The sequence below is a fragment of the Salmo salar genome, chromosome ssa09 (genome assembly GCF_905237065.1).
Source record: "Salmo salar chromosome ssa09, Ssal_v3.1, whole genome shotgun sequence".
Lineage (NCBI taxonomy): Eukaryota > Metazoa > Chordata > Actinopteri > Salmoniformes > Salmonidae > Salmo > Salmo salar.
The window spans coordinates 103,047,867-103,071,009 of NC_059450.1; the positions used below are offsets into that span (position 1 = coordinate 103,047,867).

Below are 23,143 nucleotides of genomic sequence, written 5' to 3' on the forward strand. Positions count from 1 at the left end.
CCACAACTAGCAAAATTACTTCCAATGACTATTGCTTCAAATAAAAGGTCAACCAATCAAACAAGACAGAGGAAGTATTCTACTGTAGACACATTGCTGGACACAGGGGCCATATCATCCAACTGCGATAAAGTGGTTTGCGTACTTGATTTTTTCCATTGTACAAGTGGTAATCAGAACCAAATCAGTTTACTCGATTTTAATATTTCAATGTTAAGCTTTGATGAGAGACTACACGAGTGGTATTCCTACCTTGAGTGCATTATGGGAGTTGCGTCGTCGTCCCTCCTCCAGCTGCATTTCAGAGTAGAGCTCCTCCTCATCCTCTTCCATGATGTCAGAAAGGTCAGAGCCGCGGCTGCTATCACTGTGGTACTCCTCACTGTGGCTGTAGTGGGCCTGACACACACACACACACACACACACACACACACACACACACACACACACACACACACACACACACACACACACACACAAAAAAAAAAAAAACAAACACACCCCACACGTGTGAAATCATACTAGGATATCCAGCACCTGGACAAAACCATTGGATGTGAATATGTACCCTATTAAATTCTGTCTTTACCGGCCTGCCCAGCTCGGACCCTCTGAGGAATTCATCTACTGAGGCCCCCTGTCTCCTGCGGCCGTGACCATACCCTTCCTCATCCTCCTCTTCCTCGTCTGAGTTCTGTTGGTGGAAGGCCTGGCCCTGCTCATTGTAGACGACTCTCCTCTCCATCTAACACAATCCATAGGCAGATATATGTAACTTCAACAAACAAATTATCAGACTAGAGCTTTAACCAGGGCAACATTGATTGGCTTTATGTATGAATGACTCACTCTGCCACTCTCTGCAGCCACCCTCTGTGCTGCCTCGCGGGCGATGGCTTTGGCCATTTGGTCTGGGATGGGGGTGCCCCTGGGCTGTGGCAGGATCCTTTGGGGAGAGGGCGAGCGGTGGTTGGCAGAAAGGGGCGCCTCCAGGGTGTGCCCGTACATGGGGGCAGGAGGAGGCTGGGCGGAGGGGGGAGTGGGTAGGGTCCCAGGGCTGGCTTGGGACGCCCCCATGCTGGACCACCTGCTCTTTGGCTTCCAGGTCTCTGGCACTTACTGGTCTCTGGTGGAGCTGGGGGGTGGGTGGGGCAGCAGGGGTAGGCGGTGCTGGGAAATTGTATGGGGAGGATGAGACTGGAGGTGCAAGGGCTGTGGAGGACCACCAGGGTGAGCGGGTTGAGGCTGTCGGTGAGGCTGGGGAACAAGATGAGGGGGCAGGGGTTGGAGGTGTGGCTGGGTTTGAGGACTGTGGTTAGGGAAGGGTTGTCTGTGAGGCAGGGGTGAGGGAGGCTGGAGGTGAGGCAGGGGTAGTTGGGGGTGGTGGAGGTGAGGTGACTGGAGGTGGGGTGGGGGGCGTGGGAGTGAGGTAGAGGGGGCACTGCGTGTGGTTGCTGAGGGGGCACAGGGGCAGGGTGAGGAGGCGGCAACAGTAGGTTGTTTGGAATGGGGGCAACGTGGGAGTCCTGGGACTCTCCCTGTGCTGATAACGTCCTGACGATGACCTCCCTGGCCTCCAGACACTGGATCCTGTTCAGCTCCACTGTCACATAGTCAGCCAGAGGGTACAACACCTCTGCTATCTGACAGGAAACAACACACACCTCGGGTTGGACACAGTTGACATTCAGTTCATTGTTGCATTCCTTTCAACTGCTTTTCAACTGATTTGCTCTTAAATTCAGAGCAACGTCCACTAGTATAGACAGTTTGCCTAATACAGACCCTGTGCAACTCTACAAAGGGAGGATGTCCATATTTAATGTTCACCAGCAGAGAGAGTGAGAGTGCTTTCTAGGGTTTTCACAGGCCCTTGTATACAGAGAATACTAGCACTGACAGTGAGAGCAGTCTAGGTAGCACTGCTGAGCACTAAAGCCAGCAGTGATGTAATGACACAATTACACACACATATCACATACTCTAACACTCGGTATTTCACTCACTCTCACATACTTCGCTGTCACTTGGGGTATACCCTTACTCACCTTCTGTCCTTTGGCACACAGTTACTGACTCACCTTTTGTCCTTTAGTGCAGACTGCGTATCCGATGACGCAGGCTCCATTGGAGGTTCCACTGGATGAGAGGATAGGGGGCTTCCAGCGCACCTGCAGGACCCCTGGTGCCTGGCCACACTGCACCTGCACCTCCTGAGGTGGTAATGGGGGGCCTGGAGGGGGGATGACACATGAGATACTATCTACATAGGTTTTACACACACAAACGGTGAGGGAGTGGAGGTGAGTGGAGCATTCATGAGTAGAGCATTCATGCTGTTACTTGTTTCATCCTATCTCTTTTTTGTTGTGAAATTACGTGATACACAAATCCCCTTTCCCTTTTCCAATGTTGGTTGCATAGACCTAAGGAATCACGATGTAAATGTTATGTAATATCCAGGCAATTTTGGGGGGATTATTTTAAGTGTGAATCCTAAATGCATCCTAAACATCTTATCTGATTAACATCCAACTCTTTAGCTTTGTAATCAGTCTAATCACACTCAAACAGATATGTATTTATCAATATAGTATTTAAAAGCAATTTGGAATGTTCTAGCAATGTATTGTATGATGAAAAAGTGAAAGTAGAAGGCTGAAAGGAACAAAGGGAGGTGTGTGTGTGTGTGTGTGTGTGTGTGTGTGTGTGTGTGTGTGTGTGTGTGTGTGTGTTCCGTATAGTCTGTCTATGTTTGTCTGTCTGTGTGTCCGTGTGTCTGTGTGTCTCTTGTGTGTGAAAGGCGTCAGTGTGGGTTGAATGAGTACAGCCTGTTCTTTCCTGGTTCACTAGGTACACCATGCAGGACATCACAGTGATGTCACAGCTCAGGCAGAGGGAAATGCAAACAGATCCTGATGTGGTCATTTCAGTGAAGTATAGAGTGGGAGAGAGTTACTTAAGCAGATTTAGGTTGCATCCCACATAGTGCGCTATATAAGGAATATGGTGCCATTTGGGACATAACTTTAATCTATGAGGTATATTAGCATTGAGCCAAAGGGGAGGGAAAAGCTGAGGAAGTTACTCATAGTTGTTTCCTAGGTTTTTAAGTGCTGTTAGCTTGTTTCCATTCGATGTGTCAGTTGCACATGCCAATCAAAAGCTACTTCCTACTTTTCCCATAACCACCATAACCCAACTGGTCTTCATTCTGACCTGATCTGGAATATGGTCCTGGACCTGGACAAAACATAACAGACATACATAGCACACGTAAGGACGTGAGTCATCTATATATCTATGGACGTTTATCCAAACTTTCTAGAAAACATAGATGACATATGAACAAATATATGTACATAAAACACTTAGACTTAAGAAAAGATCAAACCGGCCTCACCAGCAGCTTGTGTACAGAACTCCACAGCAGCCTCCTTCTTCTCCCTCTGTTCCATGAGCAGTTGCCATGGCACCTGGTGTGGCCGGGCCACCACCCTCACCTTGTATACCGTCATGGCCTTGAGGTTAACAAAGCGCAGCCTGTACCTCCCCGGCTTCACCACTGCATGCTCCGCCCCGTCCAGGAACACTGTGTGCCCATAGTTACTGTTGCTGGGCAACCATGAGAGCTCGGCTGAGTCGCGCAGGATGTCGTCCACACGCAGTCCATACGGCGCCACCACCACGTTGGCTCCCACCATCAGGGTGCAGCGCAGCGCATCCGACAGGCCCCTGTCTGTCACACTCTGCACGGACACGCGGTGCGTATACGTGTCCAGATCCAGCTTCTCCAACAACGACTTGGTCCTGTCGCCGTAGGGTATGCTGGCACGCACCTCGCCATCCACCAGCACGTTGTAGCAGCTGATTTTTCCCCATCCCAGGGGCACCATGGGGGGCTCCCAGGCCACAATGACGCTACGGGCCAACTGCTTGATCAGGGTGATCCTCCGGGGGTAAGGCACAATGTCATCGACCAGATCCTCAGGGTCCAGGGGCCCTGTGCCGTTGCTGCAGGGGCCCAGGGGGTTGCTGGAACCCAGTAGCCCATCCTGAGGGGCCCCTCCATCCACCCCCATCAGGCCAAGGGTGATATGGTCCAGAGAGCCCAGGTCCTCCTCTCCGTCCCCTAGTTGGATGGATGGTTTCTCCTTGTCTTGGACAAACTCCACAAAGTTGGACGGGACCAGCCCTCGCTGGCCGTCCAGCAGCTCACCTGGAGCACACAGAGACAGACAGAGAGAGAGAGATGCTTATTATCAACAAAATATAAACCCACAACCATCTCTCTTCTGCAAATTCCTCTACAAATCTTGTCCCCAAACACGTTATTCCAAACAATTCCATGAAAAAGGACCTTTAGAATGTATAAAGGAATTAATATTTATATGGAAATCTGGTATGTAAAGAATGGATCAAAAGAGTTGAGCAGAATATGGATATTTCTGTTGGGAGTAACATGTAGTATCACCCAGGATTTTTTGGCTGTGAAGATTTAATTCGAGCGATTATTCAGTCAGACACAGTAACACCTTCCAGGAACCCTGTTCTGTTCTGACACACAGTAGCCTGATGATAGATACCATTCACACACGGCCGTCTCAGGGGGAATCTATGGCATGCTCAAGCCTTTAATGATGCCTGCTGCAAATGTTAGCTAAAAAATAGACCATCTCATCAGTGTAAAAAGAGAAAGGAAAATAATAACGAGAGCCCTTGTGACTCTCGTGTTTTGAGCACTATTTTCCCAGGACAACATGACCCTGTGGTGCTCATCCTCAAGGTAGGGACTGTTCTCTCGGATCTGACAGAGAAGGAAGGATAGGGCTATGATGCCATCATCACTTTCTCCAAGATGTACGGTGGGTTAAAAACCTATTCCTGCACAGTGGATGGAACTAAGGGTGTGTCTGAAATGGCACCCAATTCACTATAGTGACTTAGTGACCACCAACCTCTTTCTCTCATCAGTACTGTACTTGCTTTTCAAAGAGATTGTAACGTTCATCTTATTGAGTGGACCAAAACGCAGCGGGAACGTGTATACTCATCTTCTTTATTAGAAGGAAAAAACACAAACAAAATACTTATACAAAATAAACAACGACGACGACGACGACGACGACGACGACGACGACGACGACGACAGTCCTGTAAGGCTAAACGCTATACACGGAACAGGAAACAACTACCCACAAACACAGTGACAAAAACCCCTACTTAAATATGACCTCCAATTAGAAGCAACGAAGAACAGTTGCTTCTAATTGAAGGCCAAACCAAAACTCTGAACATAGAAATAGACTAAATAGACACAGCCATAGAAATATACTAACATAGAACATTGCCCAAAAACCCCGAAACACACTAAACAAACACCCCCTGCCATGCCCTGACCAAACTACAATAACAAACAACCCCTTTTACTGGTCAGGACGTGACAGAGATCCTGACTGTCCTCTCCCTCTCTATCTCATCATTCCAGTCAGTACAGTAGTGAGGCTGGGAGGCCCTAGCTCTCCTTCTGCAGAGGGATATGTCTGTGATTAATCAGAGCCTTGCTGGATTAGCCGTCGAGCTACATGGCTCAGGCTACATCTTGACAACAGCTTGTTCTGAGCACCAGTATCCCTGTGGTAAATACAAACCACTTCCTCCTCCATGCAGCCAGCCAGGCAGGCAGTAGCTAGGCTAAATCTAGGCATTATCACCCACCACCACCAACACCACCGCCCATGGCTGCAAGTGATGACTCACCAGAGCTGCTGATGCAGGCTGAAGTCTGGGCCAGGGATGCTAGGAGGATTAGCGTAGCCATGGATGAAAAAGCCTTCATAAGTCTTATGAGATTAGATGTGACGCGGGCCCTGTTGATACTGATGCCAATGGTGAAGTGTGTGTGTGGAATGTGTGTAGTAGTACATTTACATTTTAGCCATTTAGCAGATGCTCTTATCCAGAGCGACTTAGTCAGTGCATTCATCTTAAGATAGCTAGGTGAGACAAACATATATCACAGTTGGAGTAAGTACATTTTTCCTCAATAAAGAAGTTAGCAGCAAAGTCAAAGTAGTAGCCCTGGATTCACTCTCACCTTGGTAGAAACCGTCGTCGTCCATGGTGCCGTACACGTATAGGTACTTCCCAGCCACCAGGGGGAGCTCTGCCTCTGGGTGCTCGTTTGGCCCATCGTAAGGGTTGTAACTACACAACAAGAGAGAGGAGGGGGAGTTCAACATATTGATGTGCTCCTGACCACAAGATATACTGCAAGATTTTTATGGTGAAAAGAGTGCTTCCGATCTGCAGGTTGATGTACTTGTTAATCTAACTCTGGTCCAGGGTGTAACATGCGGCTTGCTCACACTGACATAACGCCCTGGACCAGAGTCCTATCTGATCCAGCTGTCCCAGGTGTTGTGTGACAAACTGAACAGTCCCACCTGTAGCGGGCGGTGCAGAGACGGACCGTGCCAGTGTAGCGAGGCTTGGACCGGGGCGCAGGGCTGACCTCATCCTCCATCTGCAGGAACACAGGGGCAGAGGAGCAATCATAGAGTTGCATCTAAATACTTCCACCCTTATACTCTCTAGTTCTACTTCTCTGACAGTTGTCACTGGAGAGTCATGTTTCTGTCCGGTGTTAAACCCATAGGTTATACAGCTATAGCTCAGTTGACTGCTGTCATGTGCTATTATACAGCTGTTCCAAGAATAGCCCATCTCTTGGTAAGAGCAGAGATAAAGCACCCTCATGCTTTTGCCTTGAGACTGTCTCTGAATGGGAAGAGAAGAGGGGCGGTACCCACCTCTGAGAGGGTCGCCCGTTGTGGGCTGCTGGGGCAGCTCGTTGTCACGGTGGTGGGATTGACAGATAGCAGCTCTGGCCTGTCTCTGTCTCCGATCTGCAGTGAGCGGAGGAACTTCGATATCAGTGGAGTGTTTGCCGAGCTCTCATTGCCTGGGAAACATTGATTTCCACACCAAGTAAAGAGCATCTGTCATTCCTTCTGCTTTCATTCATGGTACAGCTATTGATTTCCTGTTCAGGGGAGTACACAGCAAACACTCTACAGTATATGGCCAGGACCTGGCTGTGCTCTTTCTGCCTGATGCATCTGCAATGCATTTCCCTGATGCTTAACACTCTTGAAAGACACAGATGACAGGGACCAGGACACAGCCATCACAGAGTTCTCGTCAACACACCCCCTACACAACACCAAACCTAGGTAATTTCACATTTTAAACAAAAAGATGGAATTAAAATTATTGGTGGTTGGATTTGTTTCATCACACCACCAGTTACAACCATACAGTAGCATTTTCACTGCAGTAAAGTGACAGTAGAGGATATCTAGAGCAATATCTCAGAGCCTTCTAATCTATGGTATCTGCATTGCTGATTCTGCTGTATGTATTAGCTGGCAGGTTACAGTATGTGGGGTTAGAATACTAATGTGTTGGCTCTCATTAGCAGATGTCATATATCAACCCTCTGATCAATGAGCTGTGTTATTGATCATGAATATAGCAGCATTTCGCCCATTTCCACAGTGGTCCAAATCTTCCTTGTAGCCTACCGTTGAGATGGGCTGAAGAGAGAAGCAGGACCTTACTCTGACTCACACCAGACAGTTTAGCTGCCAATTTACCTTCTCTATCTGCCACTCTCCCAACCTCACTCCAGCCGGCTTCTAGTAAAGGTCACTGTTGTGATAACTAGATTAAATTACTGTCTTGTTCCATTTTGAATAAATTAATTACCCACGCATAATGACTGACAGAGCCTCATCTGGAGCACAAACAAGATTGTATACATAGACTTTCAGAACCGTCCACTGGTTTTGATGGATGAGATACACAGTTTGAAACAAATGCCAGATATGATGCATGTACTATGACTCTCTAAGGCTAGGCTCTTTTCTGCTTCATATGTATGTCTTCTGACTGCACAATGCTCTTACAGAGGGCAGGGTTGGGAGCTCTCACCTTTCCCTGCCTGCACTGCCAGTCCGTTGAGGATTTGGGAGAGTTTATTTTCCAGGGAAAGGGGAATTTTTTGTTTGGAGAAAGGCTCAGTGCTGAAGATGTCCACAGTATCTGCCTCCAGACTGAAATCTTCCAGGCTCTTGGACAACTGGCCAAACTGTTTAGTCTGTGACCTGCATTTCTGCTCCAGGTCGCGAACCTTGGCCTTCCATGGACAAGGATTTGACATAGAGGGGAGGAGAGAGAGAGAGAGACAGAATCAATCAATGGAAGGAAGGTTTCTGTGTTCTTATGTAGCAAATCTTTAGAAGGGGATACACTGTATTACATTCATATTTTAGTCATTTATCAGACGCTCTTATCCAGAGCAACTTACATACATTTTCATACTGGTCCCCCGTAGGAATCAAACCCACAACCCTGGCGTTGCAAGCGCCATGCTCTACCAACTGAGCCACAAGGGATCTATTACAAAGCAATGCATGTTTTATGTTAATAACATGTACGTAATACCTCTACATGACTATGAGTTCAACTTATCAATGGCTTAAATCCTTTTCTGGTGCTGCAGATATCAAGCCAAACCAATTACGGCACGGGATCCCAAAAGAGCCATTTCATATCAAAAACACTGCCTGCCAAGTAATCAATGTACAGTATATGGAAGAAGAGGCTGTGCAACGCTGATACACTTTGATAACCAAAGCCAAGGACTGTGAAGAGTTAAGAGGCTTATAAAAGTATTTACATTAAAGACATTATCTAAGCAGCTCCGAGACGATGATTAGAGCCTTGAGTTAACAACCGTTGGGTTTTCTCTGAAAGCTAGAAGGCTCAAACCCCATGGCTTGCTGGGTAAGAGATAAGACAAGCCAGGGTCCTAGCCAAGGGGAAAGTTGGTTTTACCCAGCAATAAAACTAGATGTTTCAGAGTCAGAACACTGGGCTGCAAGATGGGCTGAGATACAATAACTGAGGATGAATGAACAGCCATCGTTTTCAAATGGAAACAAGGAAATCAAGTGTATTTTGATGTTACAGAACATCTGGGAGGTGTACCAAATGGCACCCTATTCCCTATATAGTGCACTACTACCATACAGTGCACTACCATTGACCAGAGCCCTAAAGGTCCTGGTCATAAGTAGTGCACTATATAGGGAATAGGGTGCCATTTGGGACACAATTCTGGACTACAGTACAGAGGCAGAAGAGGATCTATAGTGTGATCCAGTACCAACACAGGCTCTGTTCAACTGATATAATTCAATCTAGTTCAATATTAGCATATGTATGATTGCCTAATTACCATAACATATGCACTGATGTGAATTAGAGCCCAAGTGATTCACTGAGACTTTTTAAAGGCTATAGGAAGGAAGTGACCATGGAGATGATGAACACTGGGTAACTAGATGTTTCAGGGTGAGAAACATAATTATCTGCATTCTGTCCAAATGGTTCTGTTCAGACACAGAAGAAACATATAGAAACACACAATGACATTGAATAAAGATGAAAGAAAACAAACACCCAAATCAAACTGTTACACCGTATGCAATCAATGTATATGTAATACAGTAATCCGTGCAAAATCATGTCAATAAATTAGAAAAGAGAACCATTACAAAACAAGTAGGTACGACGAGTCCCCTATGGGGAATATCATGTACAATTAATATTCCAAAAGAAAACACCCCAAATCATAACCACGACAGTGCTGAAAACCAGAAATGAGGGAAATGAACATTATGCCTAGTTCATCTTAGAGCCATCTCATCTCTGGGTTAACTGAACATGCTGTTGGAGTTCTCTGTGCACAGTGCCAGTCCTAATGCAGCTCCTCTGCACTGTAGATATTTCATCATCTGGATGGTTTCCCCCTGAACTCCTGTTGATTTTTCTGTAAAAGAGGTTTCTCGAGAGCCATTAGTGCCGTGGCTGGGATAAGAGCTTCTGAACTTAGCCTGAGCAACGGCAGAGTTCAGCGGTCTAACTGAGTCGTAAAAGAGAGAGTTATGGGCAGGTTGAGGTTTTGCGGACCCAACTCTCTGGGTATTCCAGGCTCATCAGTGCTTAGCTCCCCACTCAACAAAAGCCTCCAAAAGCAATACAAATACAGTATAGAGTATCACCTGGGATTAACCAGGTTTACCTCAAAACTCTAGCTCTTAATGAAAGGCAATACAGATTTGGTGGATTTAAAACAAGGTATTTTTCTTATGCATCAATGTGTCTTGCATACACAAACATTTTGAAAACAGCCACGGAAGCCATCCTCACATTGGCCACCGGACCTCCATGTCCACTTACCTCTAACAGGTGGACCGCTCCCTCATGCTCTCTCTCAGCTTCAACCTGAGCCTGGAGAACACAAACACAGTTATATAGGACCTGCAGGTGACACAGTGAGCACTGCACATTCTCTCTCTGTCAGTAATACATCAAGCATACACTTGGCACAGCTCTTGGTACACTGCACACATAGAAGAGACAGTCTGAGCTGAACAACAACTCAAGAGGAACTGTCAGTGCAAGAGCAGACACATGCAGAACCCTCAGTGGTGTCAGCTCTGCACAGCATGAGCAGGAGAAATAGTCTTAAAGAGACAAGTTTACGGACTACAGTACAAAGGCAATGAATGCCTCACAGCTGTGGGGTATCTGAGGACAGGGGAGACTAGGCGAAACGGAATGGGTGCTATGACTTCCAATTTAAAAACCTGCAACTAAGGTGCATCAGAAAAGCCTCATAATATCAAGCTGTTTCATCTAGATTGGCTTTGATATCTGAAGGACGAAATGCTGTTCTACTCCAGTGATATATAATCTGTGCGATTGCTAATTAAATGGAATCGCAGCGCAATAAATTAGGTAAAGGACAAAACAGACAAAGGACGAGGCCTCAAAGGAGCACGCTGAGGCAGATGCATACAAGCACACCGATTGAAACGCAGATAGGCGTGCACACTGACAAACACACACCAATACTCAAAAGCAAACATCCTCATTCAACTCTCAATAACACACACACACACACAATCACACACTCATTCCCGTCTCCCTAAAGTGACGTGCTTGGTTAACTTTAGGCAGTGTCTCTGGGGAGTCTGATCTGTGCTGTGCTTGTGGTCTGCTCTAATTGCTATGTGTCTGTCATGGCTCCTCTCTAAACAGAACACACAGGGATTCACACAGCTCTCTAGGAGCTCAGATGACTGCTGCCAATGCAGACAGACACACAATCACAGGAGACTACTGATTATATGGCCCCTTTTACATTCCCATCATATTTCATATCCACAGTCTGAGTTGAACAACAACTCAAGAGGAACTGTTAGTGCTAGAGCAGACACACGCAGAACCCTCACTATGGTAGAATGTTGTTGTTTTTCATGAGTCATGAGTTACAGTGTTTGGGGGAACATTGCATAATAGTTGCACAATACCAGTCTCTCTAATCAATGCACACATACTTGACCACTGTTATCATGATGCATTGTCTTTAGTGACCACTGTGGTGATGGTTGGAGTCTAGGGCGGAGGCGAGGTGGGGTGTTATGGGCTTACCTTATGCAGAAGGTGGATCTTCTGCTGCTTGGTGGTGAGGGCAGCCAGGGCCTGCTCATGCTCTTCATCCAACTGCTGCCTCCTCTCAGCAGCCTCTCGCATATGCTGGGGAGACCAGGTCACAAACAACGCAGTCAATACATGTTCATATGCTGCGGAGACCAGGTCACAAACAACGCAGTCAATACATGTTCATATGCTGCGGAGACCAGGTCACAAACAACGCAGTCAATACATGTTCATATGCTGGGGAGACCAGGTCACAAACAACGCAGTCAATACATGTTCATATGCTGGGGAGACCAGGTCACAAACAACGCAGTCAATACATGTTCATATGCTGGGGAGACCAGGTCACAAACAACGCAGTCAATACATGTTCATATGCTGGGGAGACCAGGTCACAAACAACGCAGTCAATACATGTTCATATGCTGGGGAGACCAGGTCACAAACAACGCAGTCAATACATGTTCATATGCTGGGGAGACCAGGTCACAAACAACGCAGTCAACACATGTTCATATGCTGGGGAGACCAGGTCACAAACAACGCAGTCAACACATGTTCATATGCTGGGGAGACCAGGTCACAACATGGTCAATACATGGTCATAGTGTGGTAACTATGCCTTGAATGGTTACAACACAGTCCAAACACTTTTACAGCACCCATAATACCAGATTAATACATAAAAAGTCAAAGGCAAAAGAAACAAGAATGCTGTCATTTTCCATTCAAATGGTATGAAGTTTGTCTACCTCTGTTGACGCCATATCTAGTCCGACTCACTGATTCTTATGATCAATCACATACACTTAGTGTACAAAATATTAGGAACACCTGCATCAGGCGCATCAGTTTGAGTTTGTCAAGAACTGCAACGCTGCTGGGTTTTTCACGCTCAACAGATTCCTGTGTGTATCAAGAATGCTCCACCACCACCCAAAAGACATCCAGCCAACTTGAAACAACTGTGGGAAGCATTGGAGTCAACATGGGCCAGCATCCCTGTGGAATACTTTCGACAACTTGTAGAGTCCATGCCCAGATGAATTGAGCATATTCTGAGGGCAAAAGGTGGTGCAACTCAATATTAGGAAAATGTTCCTAACGTTTTGTACACTCAGTGTATAGTCACCCACTCCCAAATGAGTTATTATGACTGTATCTCCAGAGTTAAGAGCAGCTGCCACCGGTAGGACTTGGAGTTAGGGACATAAGATGTTTCTTGGAGCTTAAAAACATAAAGCAGCTTATAAACTCTTGACATTCATCTTTTTCTCTCTGGGAGAAGGAAAGCTCCAGAGATGCTCAGAGGTGTCCTGAGCTGGCACTGCTTTGCATAATCACAAAGGAGTCTTAAGCTCTACTGGAGACGCAGGAGACTCCAGTGACTGAGGGACTGTCACTTGGCTCACTCTGTCAGATGTGGTTGTGGTCATTCAAAGCTCCAAAATGGACTGGCCCGATAGACCTCTGGCTCTCATACACAGTGATCAGACGCTAGCCTACAGCTAACTGATTCTTATAATCGTCGTCATCGGTATCGTTATCGTCATCATCATCATCCTCATCCACAGCAACAAAGATGCAACTTCTCAGTTTAAGACTCCACTTATTCAGATTAGCCAACTTTATGGCAATATTATGTCAGTGAATATCTCTCTCTGAAATTGCTGAGGTATAGCACAATCTTGGTAACATGGTTATGCAATGGTGAAAAAGTACCAACTATTATCCCTGAAAAATTGAGCACACTGGAAACGAAGGAGAGTGCTCCACTTCAGGAAATCTCTCACTTATATTTTTTCCTTCTCCCTTTTCAGTCTTTCTCTGCTTTCTCCATCCTCATCTCTCTCCATAATATTCTCCAACATGCAATCTCCACATCCGTACAAATCAATAGGCAATGAGAAAGTAACATGCACTTCTTTTATTTTTTAGGAGCAGGAGTCAATTTCCTCAGATGGGTACATTTCTCTCTCAAATATAGCCACTCCTTACAAACAGACAATCAATATTGAATGGAGGGAAGCAGTGATTTGTAATGAGAGCATATTTCACACTGCTATGAGACTGCTGCTGATTGCTATTGGCATACAAGAGTCTAATGAAAAAGCGTTTCCTGCAAAACAAATGACAAAACTCACACACTTTTATTGGGAAGTAAGATGTATTCTATAACTCATAGGATAGACTTTGTAGATATATGCAATTGTCCAATCGGGTTTTCAGAAAATATTGATCTAGTGATCTAGCCTTACCTTAACCTAACCCAATCAGATTGCAAAGGTCTTATAGAACCCTGTCTCTGAAGTTTCATCCATATCTCATGATTGGCTGACAGAGCTTACTGTTGAGTTGAAAAAACAGTAGCAGTGAATGTAGGAGAGCTAGGACTGATGGATGGATGGACGGACGGATGAATTCTCACCTTGAGGACCTGCTCGAGGTTCTCCAGTTTGCCTTGGAGCCGTTTCCTCTCCTGTTGGGCTGTCTCTCTCCTAACTCACAGCACTGTAGGTGTGTCTGAGCTGCTCATAGTCTGACCTTACCTAGAGAAAAATAAAATAAAGACAGAAATCAAGTTAGGGGAAGAGTGAGTCAGGGTGAAGAAATATACACTACAAGGCCAAAAGTATGTGGACACCCCATCAAATTAGTGGATTCAGCTATTTAAAATTGAGCACACAGCCATGAAATCTCCATAGGAAAACATTGGCAGTAGAATGGCCCGTACTGAAGCGCTCAGTGACTATCAACTTGGCACTGTCATAGAATGCCACCTTTCCAACAAGTCAGTTCATAAAATTTCTGCCCCGGTCAACTATAAGTGCTGTTATTGTGATGCTGAAATGTCTAGGAGCAACAACGGCTCGTAAAAACACTCACTACCGAGTTCCAAACTGCTTCTGGAAGCAACGTCAGCACAGGAACTGTTCGTCGAGAGCTTCATGAAATGGGTTTGCATGGCCACGCAGCCGCACACAAGCCCAAGATCACCATGTGCAATGCCAAGAGTCGGCTGGAGGGGTGTAAATCTCGTTGCCATAGGACTCTGGAGCAGTGGAAACGCGTTCTTTGGAGTGATGAATCACACTTCACCAGTTGGCAGTCCGACGGACATATCTGGGTTTGGCGGATGCCAGGATAACGCTACCAGCCCTAATGCTTAGTGCCAACTGTAAAGTTTGGTGGAGGAGAAATAATGGTCTGGAGCTGTTTTTCATGGTTCGGGGTAAAGGCTTCTTAGATCCAGTGAAGGGAAATATCAACACTACAGCATACAATAACATGCTAAATGTCATTAACATGTTAGATATTGCTGCACTTTCGAACTAGAAGAACAAACATTTTGCTACACTCGCATTAACATCTGCTAACCATGTGTTTGTGACAAATAAAATTTGATTTAGATGATTCTGTGCTTCCAACTTTGTGGCTCTTGAGGGCTCTGTGCAGGCCAGTCAAGTTCCTTTCCTGTTTCAGCACGACAATGCCCCTGTGCACAATGCGAGGTCCATACAGAAATGGTTTGTCGAGATCGATGTGGAAGAACTTGACAGGCTTGCACAGAGCCCTGACCTCAACCCCATTGAACACCTTTGGGATGAAGTGTAACACGGACTGCGAACCAGGCCTAATCGCCCAACATCAGTGCCTGACCTCACTAATGCTCTTGTGGCTGAATGGAATCAAGCCCCGCAGCAATGTTCCATCTAGTGGAATGCCTTCCCAGAAGAGTGGAGACTGTTATAGCAGCAAACGTGTGACCAACTACATATTAATGACCATGATGTTGGAATGAGATGTTCGACTAGCAGGTGTCCACATACTTTTGGCCATGAAGTATATATGGAGTGAGTGAGAAGAGAAACATTTTGTTCTTCCATCAATTTACCTGTCCTTTTTAATTTACATTGCCTTCAGAAAGTATTCAGACCCCTTGACTTTTTCCACATCTTGTTACATTACAAATTGATTGAATAAAAGAAACTCCTCAGCAATCTACGCACAATACCCCATAATGACAAAGATAAAACATGTTTTTAGAAATGTTTGCAAATGTATTAAAAATAAAAAACAGAAATATCTTACTTACATAGTAGGTATTCAGACCCTTTGCTATGAGACTTGAAATTGAGCTCAGATGCATTCTGTTTCCATTGTTCATCCTTGAGATGTTTCTACAACTTAATTGGAGTCCACTTGTGGTAAATTCAATTGATTGGACATTATTTGGAAAGGCACACACCTGTCTGTATAAGGTCGAGGCACAGATCTGGGGAAGGGTACCAAAACATTTCAGCAGAATTGGCCACAGTGGCCTCCATCATTCTTAATTTCTTAATGCTTGGGGCGGCAGGTAGCCTAGTGGTTAGAGCGTTGGACTTGTAACTGAAAGGTTGCAAGATCAAATCCCAGAGCTGACAAGGTAAACATTTGTCGTTCTGCCCCTGAACAAGACAGTTAACCCACTGTTCCTAGGCCTTCATTGAAAATAAGAATTTGTTCTTAACTGACTTGCCTAGTTAAAAAAAATGGAAGAAGTTGGGAACCACCAAGACTCTTCCTAAGGCTGGCCACCAAGCCAAACTCAGCAATTGAGGGAGAAGGGCCTTGGTCAGGGAGGTGACCAATAACCTGATAGTCATTCTGATAGAGCTCTAGAGTTCCTCTGTGGAGATGGGAGAACCTTCCAGAAGGACAACCATCTCTGCAGCTCTCCACCAATCAGGCATTTATGGTAGAGTGGCCAGACAGAAGCCAATCCTTAGTAAAAGGCAAATGACAGCCCGCTTGGAGTTTGCCTAAAGACTCTCAGACCATGAGAAACAAGATTGTCTTGTCTGATGAAAGCAAGATTGAACTGTTTGGCCTGAATGCCAATAGTCACGTCTGGAGGAAACATGGCAAAAGCATGGTGGTGGCAGAATCATGCTGTGGGGATGTTTTTTAGCGGCAGGGACTAGGAGAGGCAAAGATGAACGGAGCAAAGTACAGAGAGATCTTTGATGAAAACTTGCTCCAGAGTGCTCAGGAACTCAGACTGGGGCGAAGGTTCACCTTCCAACCGCTTAAGTCTCTAATTAATTAATATAATTAGATCAGCTCGTTCAAGGTAACTTGGGGACCCCATGAAATCGTACCGCACCAGTTATTCACAATGTTGTACTTGTTTGCTGAAACAAATTATTTCAGCCATACCCTCAACTGAAATAATCCATGATAATTTTGGGTTGTGGGTAAAGATTGTGACAAGATCCTCTGTTCTGATATGAAATTTAATCTATTATATATCTCCACATAATTCCAGTATTCTGACAACTGCACCTAGATGTGATAAAATCCTTTCTCTACACAGGGGTCAGTTACTGTTCATCTGGGGATCATGAGGGGATCGACCATGAAGAGAAAATGATAACGACAAACACCAGACTGATTGGCTTAAATCACCCACAGCAACGAGTCCCTCGCCTTCCCTCCCATCAACCAGACAGCCCTGGCACATTCCTCTCAGCACTCATTCACTCCCCCCTCTCCTCTTGTCTATATGCCCCCCCCCGCCTCTGATATTGGAAGGCCGCTCTGCTCGCATCTCCCATCGATCTTACGTCATCTGCTTTGAGAAATCGTCCCTCTGATGCGAGGGGTAGACAGAGGCGCCTTTCTCTCTCCCATGTTATTTACTGAGTCTCCACAATCTCATTCACACCCAGAAAGTGAGAGGCAAGCACCTCGGCTAGAGCCCGGCGCTACGCTAACTCTTCCTTTGATCACTGCCTCTGATGCTAACGCTAACCATGTCCTCTCAGGTAGTAGCGTCAAACCCAGGCTCAGGTACCTGGGCACCGCACTACTCTGCCCCCCCCCTCCCCTCTTTCATTTCAAAGGCTGACAGATGGCTCCTTTCTGTTGGCCATGGCATGCGGGCGGCATGCGTGAGGAGCCGGATAGGGGATTAGGATGGAGCAAAGTGCCGAGCTGTTCTGTTCTCTGGACACGTGTCAAAGCTGGCCCCGGGAAAGTGACACCATTAGCGGTAGCCGCCCCCCTGCTGCAGACGGTCGCTCACTCACACTCCCAGTCTGTGTGTGTGTTTATGTGTGCGCGCGTCCGTCTGTGTCTGTGGGGCCTGCTGGATAGGGATAGGGATGAGATAGATTTACACACAGAGGCTGGGAAGTGATGCTGTGATGTTTGTGCCATTCTGGTGTGTTGGTTTTGTTTCCCAGATAACAGTGTTTAGAGAATAGTAAAGCCTTTAGTGTGGGCATTGACATTATGACTGGCCTATGTGCTATGAGCATGGCCTCTCCACCTCCATCGGGAATGCACTTCAACTCCAAAACTCTACAACGTCCATATGGTAGCCTGTCTGTTATCACTGTCCAGCACATTCTGTTACAGCTAACAAATGTCCCAGCATCCATGATACACAATACACTCCTCATCTAATGTATACAATTCCACTTAACCACAACAAGCATCATCTCCTTATGGAGACAGAGTGAAATTGTGCAAGGGGCTTTCAGTAGCTATCGATCTATCAGAGATGGATCACAGATTCCATCAGTTAGTGTAATGTAGAGCCTCCTCTGTGAGAGACACCCCTGGGGCCATGACAGGCCAATATGATATCTGCCCATTGATCAAGTGATATAAGCACAGTACTGGGCTGAGCTATATGATGAGGTTGATGCTAGGTCCCAAATGGTACCCTATTCTCTACACAGTAGTACACTGTGTAGGGAATAGGGTGCTATTTGGGATGCAGACTGAGTCTTTTACCTACCTGGTCATATTTGGATGCCTTCAGGTTGTTGCTGGACAACTCAAGGATCAGGCGATCTTTCTCCTGCAACGCATCCAAAGGCTGAGTCTTCTGTGGAGGGATGGAGAGGATGGGGGCAGAATAGATGCAGGAGAGAGACACAGAGACACAGAGAGAGAGAAAGAGAGAGAGAGACAGATAGATAGACAGAAAGAGGGGGGGAATAGATAATTAGTCTCAATGTGACAGTACATTCATTGAATGGTGATATTGGTGCATTGTAATAGTGTGTACAGGACAGCAATAGGCTGCAATGAGCTACAATGCACGTTGTACAGTAACTCCACCTGCAAATATGTAGTTATACAACAGAGAGACATTCGTCTCAGGTTGTCGTACCTTGTGTGGGCCGAAGTGGTTCACCAGCACACAAACCCCCCCCTTATATACATCAGTGGTTCTCAATCCTGGAGACCCAAGGGGGTGCACATTATTATTTTAGCCCTAGCACTACACCGCTGACAAAAAAGCAGGCTTTGATGGTTTGAATCAGGTGTGTAGAGCTAGGGCAAAAAGTAAAATGTGTCCCCGGGACCAGGATTGAGAACCACTGATCTAGAAGGCAGAATACACAGCTGCACGTTGCCACCCTCTATTTAGTGAGGCCAACACCATTAACAGTGCCGCCTTGAGTTCTCCAATGATCCAGGAGATTAATCAGCATATGATAGAGTAGTCAACCTCATGTTGATGATCAACTCTGCTCAATGTGTGCATCCCAAATGACTCTATGGCCCTGGTCAAAATTAGTGCACTACATTGGGAATGGGGTGCCATTTGTCAAAAAGGAGTTGAGAGGCGGTCTTCCCTCTGCCAGATCTGGGGAGGATAATGCCAAATCTCACACAGTGAAAGAGGTGTGAAGTGACTCATGCTTTAATACAATTATGTAACAGGCTTAAGTCCTGAACAGAGATACAGCGAGAGAGAGGAGAGAGAGACAGTGAGAGAGGAAGACAGAGAGAGAGAGAGAGACTGAGAGTGTGAGAGAGAGACGAAGAGACAGAGAGTGCCGTGAGGGTGGATGCCAGCTCTTGACCCAGGGTGGATGGAGGGTTTGTGGGGAGGGTAAAGCCTCAGCAGGCTCCCCTATCATCAAATAAACAATAGACTGCCACTGTGAGTGCGTAAGCGTGTGTGTGCGCGCGCTGGAGTGTTTTTGTAGATGTTAAGGTGCCGGCTTAGAGCGGTGTGTATGAGGGGTGCATTTATAATCTGATTGTGTAACACATTCTCCCCATCCCTTCCTCTCTCCCTACATTGTAATCTACTGTACTGTACCACACACTGGCTGTGGAGATACCTCTCCTACGTAGCTAATCCTGATGTTAGCGCACTTCAGGTGACAGATCCACTTTGTGCCTCAGCCCTGAGAGGACTGAACACGGCCTCTGTGTCAACACCACTGTTTGTCACACACAGACAGAATTTAGGGGGGAGAGACTAGAGAAGAGAGGGAGGGAGGGGAGAGTGATAGAAATATATATACAGTTGAAGTCGGAAGTTTACATACACTTAGGTTGGAGTCATTAAAATAAATCTTGTTTGGGATAGGGTCTAGTTTCCTGAATTTCTGCCTGACTGACGTGCCCAAAGTAAACTGCCTGTTACTCAGGACCAGAAGCCAAGATATGCATATAAGTGGTAGCATTGGATAGAAAACACTTTGAAGTTTCTAAAACTGTTACACTAATGTCTGAGACTATAACAGATTTGATATGGCAGGTGAAAATCCGAAGAAAAACCAAACAATTTTTTTTTTAGGTCCCAGGCTCTTATAATGGAAACCTATTGTTGTTATGTAATTCCGTCTCCCAGATTGCAATTCCGATGGTTTCCACTAGATGTCAACAGTCTTTATTAAAGGTTTCCGGCTTGTTTTTTGAAAAATGTTGAGTTTTGGTTAGGAGAGCACCGGAACAATATCAGTCTTTCATAGAGTGAGAGAGAGGGCGCTCGCTAACTAATTTAGCTTTCCTATTGAACGTACTACTTTCCGTCTGAAATATTATAGTTTATGTACATTTTAGAGTACCTGAGGATTAAATAGAAACATCGTTTGACTTGTTTGGAGGAAGTTTAGAGGTAGCTTTTTGGACTCCTTTGTCTGCATGTTGAACGAGTGGATTACTGAAATCGATGGCGCCAACTAAACTGACTTTTTGGGATATAAATATATATAAATATGGGATATAAGGATTTTATCTAACAAAACAACCATTCATGTTGTAGCTGGGACCATTAGGATTGCAAACAGAGGAAGATCTTCAAAAGTAAGTGATTTATTTAATCGCTATTTGTGATTTTATGAAGCCTGTGCTGGTTGAAAAACATGTTGATTTGGGGCGCCGTCCTCAAACAATCGCATGTTATGCTTTCGCCGTAAAGCCTATTGTAAACCAGACAACGCAGTTAGATTAACAAGAATTTAAGCTTTTAAATGATATAAGATACTTGTATGTTCATGAATGTTTAATGTTACGATTATTTATTTGAATTTCAATGGATGTTGTCGGCTGGTGTCCCATTAGCGGGACGCCTATCCCTAAGATTATTAAAACTCGTTTTTCAACCACTCCACAAATTGATCAAACTATAGTTTTGGCAAGTCGGTTAGGACATCTACTTTGTGCATGACACAAGTAATTTTTCCAACAATTGTTTAGACAGATTATTTCACTGTATCACAATTCCAGTGGGTCAAATGTTTACATACAGTAAGTTGACTATGCCTTTAAACAGCTTGGAAAATTCCAGAAAATTATGTAATGGCTTTAGAAGCTTCTGATATGCTAATTGACATTATTTGAGTCAATTGGAGGTGTACCTGTGGATGTATTTCAAGGCCTACCTTCAAACTCAGTGCCTCTTTGCTTGACATCATGGGAAAATCAAAAGAAATCAGCCAAGACCTCAGAAAAAAATTGTAGACCTCCACAAGTCTGGTTCATCCTTGGGAGCAATTTCCAAATGCCTGAAGGTACCACGTTCATCTGTACAAACAATAGTACACAAGTATAAACACTATGGGACCACGCAGCCGTCATACCGCTCAGGAAGGAGACGCGTTCTGTCTCCTAGAGATGAATGTACTTGTCACGGCTGTTTGAAGGATCGGACCAAAATTCTGCGTGTTTGTAGTTCCACATCTTTATTTATTTGTGAAACGTAATGCAATACATTAAATACTTGAACTAACAAAAACAACAAACCGTGACGCAGAGGAGAAAACACACTACTCAAAATATAATCACCCACAAAAACAGGTGGAACAAACATCAACTTAAATATCATCTCCAATTAGAGACAACGAAGACCAGCTGCCTCTAATTGGAGATCATACCAAACAAAACCAACATAGAAATACAAAACTAGAAACTGAACATAGAAATACAAAACATAGACAAACACCCCCTGTCATGCCCTGACCTACTCTACCATAGAAAATAACCACTTACTATGGTCAGGACGTGACCATACCCCCCCAAAGGTGCAGAATCCGACCGCACCTAAAAAAATAAAAATAACCCCCCCCAACAACAACCCCCCCCACACAACAAACCCCCCAACAACAAAACACAAAGGGAGAGTAGGGTGGGCGACTAATGTCTATGGCGGCTCATATGCAGTACCCAGAACCTTCTTATCCAGCGGCTCGGGTTCGGGGCGTAACCCCCACTCCACCCACTGATCCCTCTGCTTCTTTACTACCTGACCGTGGATCATCGTCGAAAGAACCGGACTGTAGATCATTGCTAGAGGTTCTGGGCTGTAGGCCGCCACTGGAGGCTCTGGGCTGCAGGCCGCCGCTGAAGGTTCTGGGCTGCAGACCGCCGCTGAAGGCTCCGGGCTGCGGTCCGCTGCTGAAGGCTCCGGACTCGGGAGCGCTGCTGAAGGCTCTGGACTGGGGAGGCGTCGCTGGAGGCTCCGGACTGGGAGGCGTCGCTGGAGGCTCCGGACTGGGAGGCGTCGCTGGAGGCTCCGGACTGGGGAGCGTCGCTGGAGGCTCCGGACTGGGAGGCGTCGCTGGAGGCTCCGGACTAGGGAGCGTCGCTGGAGGCTCCGGACTGGGAGGCGTCGCTGGAGGCTCTGGACTAGGGAGCGTCGCTGGAGGTTCCGGGCTAAGATCCTTCTCAATAGGTTCCGGACTGTAGGCCGTCTCAGTATGTTCCGGACTGTAGGCCGTCTCATTAGGTTCCGGACTGTAGGCCGTCTCAGTAGGTTCCGGACTGTAGGCCGTCTCAGTAGGTTCCGGACTGTAGGACTGTGGTCCCGTGTGGCTCAGTTGGTAGAGCATGGTGTTTGCAACGGCAGGGTTGTGGGTTCGATTCCCACGGGGGACCAGTACAGAAAAAAATGTATCTATGCATTCACTACTGTAAGTCGCTCTGGATAAGAGTGTCTGCTAAATGACTAAAATGTCATGTAAAATGTAGGCCGTCTCAGTAGGTTCCGGACTGTAGGCCGTCTCAGAAGGTTCCGCTGTAGGCGTCTCAGAAGGTTCCGGACTGTACGGCTGTCTCAGAAGGTTCCGGACTGTAGGCTGTCTCAGTAGGTTCCGGACTGAAAAACATCGCCGGAAGCTCTGGACTGGGAACTGTTGCCGGAAGCTCTGGACGGGGAACTGTCGCCAGAAGCTCTGGACGGGGAACTGTCGCCAGAAGCTCTGGACGGGGAACTGTCGCCAGAAGCTCTGGACGGGGAACTGTCGCCAGAAGCTCTGGACGGGGAACTGTTGCC

General features: G+C 46.1%; 1 protein-coding gene across 1 annotated transcript in view; it reads right to left on the minus strand.

The window, feature by feature from the left end:
* The window catches only part of LOC106566370 (RIMS-binding protein 2), a 69,420-nt gene that overhangs the window by 10,099 nt on the left and 36,178 nt on the right, over positions 1-23,143 (minus strand). The window contains exons 2-16 of the mRNA XM_045725007.1: positions 18,365-18,454; positions 14,003-14,123; positions 11,566-11,670; positions 10,309-10,359; positions 7,996-8,200; positions 6,813-6,964; positions 6,447-6,526; positions 6,098-6,207; positions 3,404-4,219; positions 3,220-3,243; positions 2,082-2,233; positions 1,121-1,643; positions 850-1,061; positions 590-745; positions 253-399 (exon numbers count right to left, since the gene is read on the minus strand). Coding sequence (XP_045580963.1) covers positions 253-399; positions 590-745; positions 850-1,061; positions 1,121-1,643; positions 2,082-2,233; positions 3,220-3,243; positions 3,404-4,219; positions 6,098-6,207; positions 6,447-6,526; positions 6,813-6,964; positions 7,996-8,200; positions 10,309-10,359; positions 11,566-11,667 — 2,730 coding nt within the window. The 5' untranslated portion in view covers positions 11,668-11,670; positions 14,003-14,123; positions 18,365-18,454. The remainder of the gene's footprint in view (positions 1-252; positions 400-589; positions 746-849; positions 1,062-1,120; positions 1,644-2,081; positions 2,234-3,219; positions 3,244-3,403; positions 4,220-6,097; positions 6,208-6,446; positions 6,527-6,812; positions 6,965-7,995; positions 8,201-10,308; positions 10,360-11,565; positions 11,671-14,002; positions 14,124-18,364; positions 18,455-23,143) is intronic.